Source organism: Nuphar pumila, chromosome 9 (assembly GCF_984573655.1).
Source record: "Nuphar pumila chromosome 9, dmNupPumi1.hap1.1, whole genome shotgun sequence".
NCBI classification, from domain to species: Eukaryota; Viridiplantae; Streptophyta; class Magnoliopsida; order Nymphaeales; family Nymphaeaceae; genus Nuphar; species Nuphar pumila.
In genome coordinates this window covers 4,535,009-4,545,245 of record NC_143257.1, presented here as the reverse complement: position 1 = coordinate 4,545,245, position 10,237 = coordinate 4,535,009, and the positions used below count along the sequence as shown (strand labels likewise).

Genomic DNA, 10,237 nt, shown 5'->3' with positions numbered 1-10,237 from the left:
TAAAATATAGGCAAAAAAGACCAATATTTACTAGGATAAGGAAGTTCACATATATTTTATGCGATGATGAGTAAGTCTGTATACATTTTATGCAAATTTTGTGAGGTCTTCCTCATAAAATATATGTAGACTTTCTCATCCTTGTACAAAATATATGTAGAGTTCTTAATCCTCGCATAAAATATATGCAGACTTCCTTATTCTCGTAAAAAATATATACAGAGTTTCTCATCTTCGCACAAAACATATGCCCCCTTCTTTGTCCCTCCCACCACTCCTGCCTCTGGCGACCCACTATTACAATCGTGTTGGGTACGATTTGGCCCCTTTTGCCCCCTTTGATTCCTCGCACTCTTCCTCTTTGTACTATGGAAATAAGGCTCGAAGAGGAAAAATAGGAAAGTCACGGTTAGGAGCAGGGTTGGCGATTGGGGTAGTTTTCGATGCCATTTGTGGGATCACTTTAGAGGAAGGGATCAAGTATGAGGAGAAGGCCATGGAGTGGTTCAAAAAGGATGTAGCTGCGAGGAGCACATGCTCGTAATATATGCGAACTTTGTAAGGTCTTCCTCATAAAATATATGCAGACTTTCTTATCCTCGCATAAAATATATGCAGACTTCATCCTCGCAAAAAATATATGCGAACTTCCTCATCCTCATACAAAATATATGCAGCCTTCCTCATCCTCGCACAAAACATACGCGGCCTTACTCATCCTCGCACAAAATATATGTGGATTCTCTTATCCTCACACAAAATATATGTGGACTTCCTCATCCTCACACAGAATATATGCGAACTTTCTCTTACAAATATTGATCAATTTTTGCCTATATTTTATGCAAACTTCTTCATCCTTGCCTATATTTTATGCGATCTTTGTGAGGTTTGCATAAAAAATCTTTTGAATCTACCTTTTAGTTAAAAGGTGTGATACATCCAAAATATCTATCTTTCAGAGGACATTTCTCCCATGAAAAGCTAACGCGCAGATCTATTTGCCTTTTTTTTTTATTTTTCAGATTTTATATGTCATTGAAAATATATTTTTATTTAGTTTTTTTTGTGTGTGTTGCATATCCTTGGGAGGTCTACACATGCTAAGGTTAAAATAGTTAATTTAACACCCAACATTTGTGGTTTTGGTCATCGGGCGGATTTTGTCAAATTGTAGAGTTTTTTGTGAAACATGTCATTTTTTTGGTACTGTGTGATCATTTTCCGAATAATAAGTGCAAGAAGTTTGGGAGTACCCGAAAGCTTGATCCCCTTGTACTTTTCTTGTGTGGCAGTTTCCTCCAATATGACGGTAAGACCTTCCATAGCTACCGCAAAGAGGAGTGGAGATAGGGGGTCACCTTGGCGCAGCCCACGAGCCAGTTTGAAAAAAATTCTCCTTTTCTCATTGATGGAGACCGCGATGGATGTGGAATTTAGGACTCCCTGCACCCATTGGATCTACTTCCGTCCAATCCCTATCTTTTGCAGGCATGGTGTTAAGTATGACCACCTTATTGAGTCAAACGTCTTGTCTCTATGTCAATTTTCAACATGAAGGCTTTTTCCTTGAGAGATTCATGGAGTGTATAACTTCATAGGCAGCAATCATGTAGTCTTCTCCCTCGGATGAACTCACTTTGTGTTGGAGCCACGACCCTAATTATGACATCCTTAAGCCTTGTTGACAGAACTTTTGTGATAATTTTGAGAGGAGTCCCCAATAAGAGAAATTAGTAGAAATCTACTTATATCATGAGCACCTTGCTCTTTAGGAACTAGAATAAGGAGTTCTCTCTAGCTTCATGCTATGGATCTAACTGCATACCGTCGATGCAAAGGCTTCCGGATCAGGTTCTGTGGCGAGGGGGACCGCCACCATGAAGTTTGTTTTTTTGATGGCTGGTGGTTCATGGAAAAGTGCAAACAGAAAGAGGCTCGAGCACAGTTATGTAGATTGGCCACAATCTGAGCCTACATCATATGAGATTTCATTTAACCAGCTGGTGCAGGTTGTGTGAAAGGGAAGAGGAAAGCGCAGAGCATCCTTTTAGCAAATGCAAGTGCTTTCAAAGATATTCGTCTAAAGTATTAGAGGCATATCCCACCGGGTCAAGAGAAATGTGGCTTCCTGTGGGACTTGCTTCTAATTCATACAAAGAGAATATCAGGGGCGAAGGTGATTTCAAGTGGAGATGCTGCCTACTGATTGCATGGAGGCAAATATGGTTGCATCGTAATGAAATTATCTTCGAAGTGTCTGCTCCGAACATTCAGATGCTTCACAACAGAATATGAAGGGAACTCTGGGAATACATCAATTTGAAGAAAGTGACAGCCCACATCATTTAGTCAGACACTTTGATCTCTAACAGTGCTCAGTTTCTGTTAGTTATAATTTGGATTTGAGTGATAACTCGTCACTCTTATGATCTTGTATGGTAATTCAAAGTTAATATTCAGAATTATTATTATTATTATTATTATTATTATTATTATTATTATTATTATTATTATTGCCTTTCTTCTAAAAAAAAGTCTTTTCCATGTGTGGTGATTTTGAAGGACTAGGTAGCTGGTTCAGAATGCGTAAGGATGTAAAAGGGTCAGAGTTTGTCTGCAGCAAACACAACCTAATTGGATCTTGCCTAATAAGATTTGGATTCATATTCATACTTATTGGAAATCACAATACTGAACCTGCATCAGATTAGTTAATCAGCAGGTTCAATTATGTGCCTGATTTGAACTCACTACAGATCTGGATTCGGATGCAAAATTGCATATCAAAAGGCAATCTAGTTATCAGTTTGATAGCATCTAGTTTAGCAAATCTGACTAATCGGTTAGATATCCAACCAAACCTGATCCATTGACATCCTATGGCTGCATAATTAGCGGATTTTCTAACTCATGAGGGACTGATTTTATCCTTTCAATCAAATCAAACTAGCTTGTTACAAGAGTCTAGTCTTGCTCCGGCCTTTCAAAATTCACAAACACAATCTATTTTCCATCCTATAATTGGAAAATTTAGGTAACAAAATTTTCCAACAGCTAGGTGTACTACGGATATCGATTTTCTTACCAAAGCGGATGACAAAGGGCAGAAGAAAAAACTGATCAGTGTTCTTCTATCATGTCTCAAAAGGGCCAGCTTCTGTCAAAAAGCTGCACGTAGGTTCCATTGCCAGTCAGGTTCCCTGTACCCTATGGTTTGCTTTGAAGTTGGTCTACTTTGTAATGAACCTTGTAGCATGACACCTTCAGCTTGCTTTTTCTCTACTTGTAAGATGGGGGCTTCATCACGTCCATCCCTTCTCCATAAGTGCTGTTGCACTACCAACACTGATACTGCGACGAAATCAGGCGAAGCCAAGAAATCCCCTATCAAGCCTAGCTCTGGATACTCATTCCAATCTTCCATTCCTGACATCATTGTGGAATTGCACATCTGCTGCTTCCTCCCAACTATGAAGAGGTCATGATCTTGATTCATCGACTTTATGGTAGCAATTGTTTCCGCTCCATTGCAAACCAGTTTCTCCATGTATGATACAGACTTCTTCCCAGCCATCTCCATTTGGAAGACGCCAATGCAGTAGTCATCGACCACTTTCTCTCTATCATTTTCAATTCCGAAGGAGATGTCGCATTCATCTACGAGCTTCATGTGGCTGGTAGCAGTTGGAGTCCTGAGCTTGACTTGAGCAATAGGTAGGAAGCGCACCACAGTGAGCTTGGTGCCATCTTGCTTTGCCATCCTTCCTGCATAGGCGAGTGCCTCCCTGTCATCTGGTCCACCAAAGAACAAGACAGCCACATGATGGAACGCACTGGTGCAGGTCCGCATCAGGCCTCGGTTGACAAGGATGCCTACTGAGCATGGAGCGTCGGCAAGTATGTTGTGGTTGACGCTTCGGAAGAGCTTGCCGCTTGATTCTGCAGTTTCGGCGAGTTGTTTGTGGAAGGGAATGACTATGAACGCGGCGGAGTTCTCTTTGGCGAGGTTGCACACGTCTTCGTGCATGGTGGAGAAAGGTGACATCCTCGTGAAGTGCTGAATGAAGATGTTTTCCTTGGCCCAGTTGCAGCTCCTGAAGGCAATGTGAATTGGGTTGCTCTTGTCTTCGTTGTTGTCGAGAGCGTTGGCGCAGATGGTTGTGCCGTGGAGCATGGTGGCCTCGCGGGTGGTGGTGTGGATGAGGCGGAGGGCGGAGAGCTTGATGGGGGATTTTGGGGTAGCCTGAGTGGCCTTCAGTAGGCTGATGAGAGTAGGAACCATTTGGTGGTCGTAGAGGCAAGCAACGATGCGGAACGGGGCGTCCTGTCTCACGTGCTGGACTGCCAGACAGCTCAAGTGAGATGGTGCTGAGGTTGGCCTGCGCACCAACATTATGGCGACACTGCTCACGAAGTTAACCACCACGATCCCGAATGCCATGATCACCATCACCTGCTGTGTCATTGTGTCAACCTGAAAATTTTCACAGATTTTAGTGAAATTTCAATGTATCATGTGTGTTTGCAAGGGGAAGAATATGTTCCTCTAGAGAAAATTCAATGTTCATATCAATATCGTCAGTATCTGTATCGGCCCTGTATCGTTTGGCCAACGATTCAGGTGAATCGGGCCGATTACCAATACTCAAGTAAATTGTTCTGAATCGATCAAAAATAATTAAAAAATATTACATGTCAATCAGAACGTGACACGTGTTAAATCCATTAAAATAATATTTAAAAATATTTTTTACATTTATTAAGAAATAGCCAATTCACGGGTGAAACATATCGATTTTCTGCCAATACGATACGATACAAGCCGATACGTATTATTCGGCCCTGTATCGTTTGGCCAACGATTCAGGTGAATTGGCCATTACTGATAAGTGAATTGTTCGGAATCAGCCAAAAAATAATTTAAAAATATTACTTGTCAATCAGAACATGACACGTGTTACATCCATTAAAATAATTTTTAAAAATAAATTTAAGTATTATTTTAACATTTATTAAAAATAGCCAATTAAGTGGGTGAAACGTATCGATTTTTTGCCGATATGATACGTATCGGCCGACGATAAGCACCAATACTGACAACATTGGTTCTTATCATATTCAGATTCCTGTGTGCCCTACAGACATTGCATATATCATTAGAGTTTCATGTAATGGATTCATCTAGGCAAGATCAGCCACTTCCAACCTCTGGACAGTAAAATCTAAGGCCAAGCCTTCACAGTTTTACGCTGCCGGCACTAGACTGTAAGTATGGCAGGTTGCAACCAGATCTTTGTGCCCGGTGCAGTTTCTTCAAGTTATAAATTGAAAAAAAAAATCTAAGACTGTTCCATATGAAAGAAAAGTTTTCAAATCAAAAGTTCCATATCAAAAAAAAGTTTTCATATAAAAATTAAATCTTCATTAGAAATCTTTGTTCACTTGACATGGGAAAATTGGGTTGGAATATTGCAGAAAAAGTTTTCTCTTGTTTACGTGACATGAGAATAATGGATTATGTGTGGAAAATGTTCCAACATTTCTTTTTGTGCAGTCTCCAAAACTATAAAGACTATATATCCTAGAGTCTGTGATTCCATGTGTTAATAGTAACTTGTAGTTTCAGATATCCTAGGAATTTCCTTTTCCCTCACAAATAACTAATGCCCACAGGCGCTGCACCCAGTAGATGCCGACAGGCATCATGACACAAATATCACCGTTATTTTGAAAATATGGTGCCGTTGTCATGATACCTTCAATGGCAACATAATATCGGGAAAAATATGATATTCTGAAAATACCAGTTATTTTGAAAATACGACATTTTTATGATGACAAAGACTATCTAAAAACAGCTATTCTACTATAATTTTAATTGGCTTTTATTTAAAATTGTTTATCTATGCCTGTATTTTTGTCTAGTTTTTCATTGAAAAACATAATTTCTCAAATGCACAAGATTTTTCTCACCAAGATTTTCTCAAGAACTAGATTTCTGACGTTACTCTCAAATTGACAGCATGACCAATAGTGCTATTAGTAGTAGTAGCACTAGTAGTAGTACCTAGGGGTGTCAGTGGGTCAGAACCCCAACAGAAATTGGTGGATCTAAACCAGGATCCGACTAAAGATGTTGGTACTGGATCTAGACCTGGGTCCAACCAGACCTACCAGGGGAAAATCTGTACCTGAGTCTGATTAGGATTAGATAAACCGGACCGGACCCATGCCCGGTAAAATAATATTTTTATATATTCTATATTTTTTATATTAAAATTTTGCGGATCTCATTTGGAATTAGGGTTGGTCCCAAGTATGGGATTAAATTTTATAAATCATACTTGGTCCACATATTAATCGGATCCTATAAGGCTAACCCAATTGAACCTCCTTTCTTCATACCAAACCTAGATCCAATGAGACTCGGTATAGGTCAGGATCAGGTCATACATAGCCCATTGACACTCCTAGTAGTAGTAGTCAAGGGTGGAGCCACATCTGGGCCACGCTGGGCACCACCCTGATTCAAAAATCCCATATAGGGGGGTTCACATCAGGTTGGGTAGTGCCCACCCTGACCCTGCGATAGGTTGGGTCTAGGGATGGCAGTGGACAGGAGGAAAACGGGGCTCTGTCCCATCTCACCCCGTTTGGACTGGGGATGGAGGACATGAAACGGGGATGGAGGTTAAAATCAAAACCCGTGCTGGGATGGAGGCAGGGATAGAGTACATGAAACGGGGATGGAGGTTAAAATCAAAACCCGTGCTGGGATGAAGGCAGGGACAGAGTACAGGATTTTGAGATGGGGCGGAGGTGGAGACCTTGTCCCCCGCTCCGGCCTCCGTCCATTGCCATCCCTAGTTGGGTCGGGGTGGGCAGTGCTGCAGTGCCCACTCTGGCCCTATGAAATGTCAGGTCAAGGTGGGGACTTTTTTTACTTGCCCCCTTCGATCCTGACTCATTTCTCTCTCTAAAGTTTCAGTGCCATTCTTCCTAAGAGATCAGCTAGTATCTGACCAAGGTATTTGAATAGAACATTAATTTATTTAGTTTTTTAATACTTTTTGTACAATTTTTTTCTTTTAAACATGCATCTGTGCCCACCCTAATTTAGATTCCTGGCCCCTGGTACTACTAGTAGTACCAACGGAAGCTTAGCTTGTTTTGTAGGAGCAGATAGTGTATGTCACCCTGTGTTGGGACATTGCAGGTTCAAAACCCAATGGTATAGTTGTATAACAGGTAAGGGTCTGCCTAACCTCAGCTTGCCTTTCAAAAAAAAAAGTAGTAGTAATAGTGGTGAAGTAGCTGTTGGTAGTAGCACTTACCGTAGAACTTGCTGCCCAGCTCAACATTATGGCATCAATAATGCCCTTTGAAGACAAGAGAGCACCAGTCAGGCAGCCATGTATGAATGGAATGTTGAAGAAACTAGTTATCAATCCAACAACTATCACCTTCCAAAAATAAGTGATTGAAAGGATAAGCAGTAGGGTCCAACCAGACGACTGGTAGAACATGCTGCTCAAGTCGATGGCTTGCCCAATCATACCAAGGACCAGTGGTACCAATAGCGCGACCACATCCTCAATCTTCTTGATGAATGAAGTTGCAAGCAGGCCGTTTGGCATCACCAAGCCACACAAGAAAGCACCTGTCGTCGTGCGCAGGCCAATGCAGTCTGAGATGACGGAGGCCAACGCCACTCCAACCAGGATCAAGCAAACGTTCAACTCGTTTGCTTCGTTTCTGATCCGCCAAATCACAAGGCGAGCAATAGCAACCAACGAAACTGTGAAGATGATGGCTGACAGTAAGAACAGAATAAACATGTACAGTCAGCTTGGTGTTGTGACAAGTTAAGAAAAATATTCAGAAATAAAGAAGCATAAGTCTCTCTCTCTCTCTCTCTCTCTCTCTCTCTCTCTCTCTCTCTATATATATATATATATATATATATATATATATATATATATAGCCCGGGTGAACAACTAAGAGACACCTTATAAACCACTGTACTGAAAAAAGAATTGACTTTTAGTGGTGGGTGAAACCACAGATGAATACCCAAGAGTCTTTGACAGTGGTGGGTGTCAACGGGTCGGGTTTACCTCGACCCGACTCGTACCAAACCCTCTAGGGTCCGGATATGGTGATAAAAAAGAAGACCCGATTAAGACTCAGGTCAGACCCAAAGGTCCGATTAATACATAGAGCTGGGTATAGTTTGTGAAATTTTATATCAGACCCATGCTCGACAAGAGTTTCGATTAAGACCTGCAAATTTTCAATGTAAAAATGATAAAAAAAAATATTATTTTATTAGGTATGACTCAGGTCTGATTCATGTACTTCTTATCGAGTCAGCGTATGGTTTCTCTTATGGTGAGTCTGGTTAGACCCAAATCAGGGCCAGGTCCGGTTTCACCTGGGTCCGAACCAAACCAAACTGGTTGACACCCGACCATCAAATGACCTTTAGCTATATATATATATATATATATATATATATATATATATATATATATATATATATATATATATATGAGAACTGAACATATTAAGCCTTCTTTTCTGATTCTGCCCCGTTAGAAAGAGAAAGAGAAACCATCCTAACACAAGGACAGTAAAAAATCTACAAGTGATTTTGAACCATCTCGTTTAGGAGTGGAGATCAGCCCAACTCGATTCTGAGCCAGTTAGGGTCCGACAGGCTGGAACACATCCAGGGCTTCCCAGAACCTGACACAACTCTTGTGAGGCTCAGGCTCAGGCTCGGTTCGAGCCTTTTCAGGGTCCGGTAATGAAGCCCAGCCACTAACCCACTGACAGCCTGCGTGGGGTAGATCTTGTGGATCATTAAGGTTGAGCCCATAGAAAAAGGTTGCCGGAAAGGAAAACTGGTCCCCTTTTCCGGCTGCCACAAGGAGAGAGAGGGAGAGAGTGTCCCAAAATCTCATATTATTCTCTATAATCCAAATATACATTTCTAAAAAGAGCTGAGAAAAAATGAACCCAACTTTAAACCAATAATCATCTACTTACCTACAATTAAATTATATATATAATCCGGCTGCCACAGACAGAGAGAGAGAGAGAGAGAGAGAGTCTCAAAATCTCATCTTTTGCTCTATAATCCAAATATACATTTCTAAAAAAACTGAGAAAAAACGAACCCAACTTTAAACCAATAATCATCTACTTACCTACAATTAAATAATATGTATAATCTTTTATAAACAACATTGGGTTCAATGTCTCATGCATATGATGCATCCATGGCTTGAACTACGTAAAAAGTGAATAAGGAGAGCAGAATACCAGACAACACTCTCCACAAGGGAACCAATGGAAGCCCTGGAATTGGTTTAGTTGCAAGAATGATATTCAACGCCAACACCAACAAGACTTGATTGCAGACAGCGGTGGTCATGGCGAGCTTGGCGAATGGTGCATCGAGGAGCTTGTGCTGCACCACTGTGCTCGCCAACACAGTAATGGAAGGATATGCAAAGTATGTGCCTATGAAGAGGGGATTCGTATCCAATCTCATGCTCTCGGGCACAACCTTGTTGACTGACCAAAAGCTGGAATATGCAACTATGTAAGAAGTGGCAGTGCCAGCCACTGCCAATACTATGGACTTCTTTTCGATCCTCTTTAAGACAGAACCAACGTTTAGCTGCACCCCCATCAGGAAGAACCAATATATGAGACCAACATTCCCCACTGTTGACAATATAAAGTAACTTTCAGGGGGGAAGAGATTTTGCATCATGTTTGGTGCAACACGACCAAGAATTGAGGGACCAAGAGCCACTCCAGCCTGCCCACGATGATTCACATACTTTGTTAGTATTTGCCACCAAATGTTGACTGTTAAATTCACTTTTGTAGAGCCTACTCTCTCTCTCTCTCTCTCTATATATATATATATAAAGGTAACTAAAATATGTTTACTACTATGAAGCAAGATTTTCATAGGTTTTTTTTACTTTTTTTCAAAAAATTTACCATATAGATGTGATTTAGATGCCTGGCTTTATAGAAAACACACTCTTAGATCATCCAATTATGATACAACAACAACACAACAACAACTATGCCTTCATCCCAAAACAATTGGGGTCGGCGATATGAACCAACAAAGAAATTCATTTTGGGTCTTCCACATTGATCATCCAATTACGATGTATAAGAAAAATCTTTTAAGAGTTGAAAATCAATG

The 10,237-nt window shown here is 40.8% G+C and overlaps 1 protein-coding gene across 1 annotated transcript; it reads right to left on the bottom strand.

The window, feature by feature from the left end:
- Positions 1–3,163: 3,163 nt before the first annotated feature.
- LOC149828261 (cation/H(+) antiporter 15-like) lies at positions 3,164–9,787 on the bottom strand. The gene is made up of 3 exons (XM_090018141.1): positions 9,331–9,787; positions 7,338–7,816; positions 3,164–4,477 (listed from the first exon to the last, which is right to left on the bottom strand). The coding sequence occupies exons 1-3, from the start codon at positions 9,785–9,787 to the stop codon at positions 3,164–3,166; spliced, it is 2,250 nt and encodes a 749-aa protein (XP_089874267.1).
- Between the last annotated feature and the right edge of the window lie 450 nt (positions 9,788–10,237).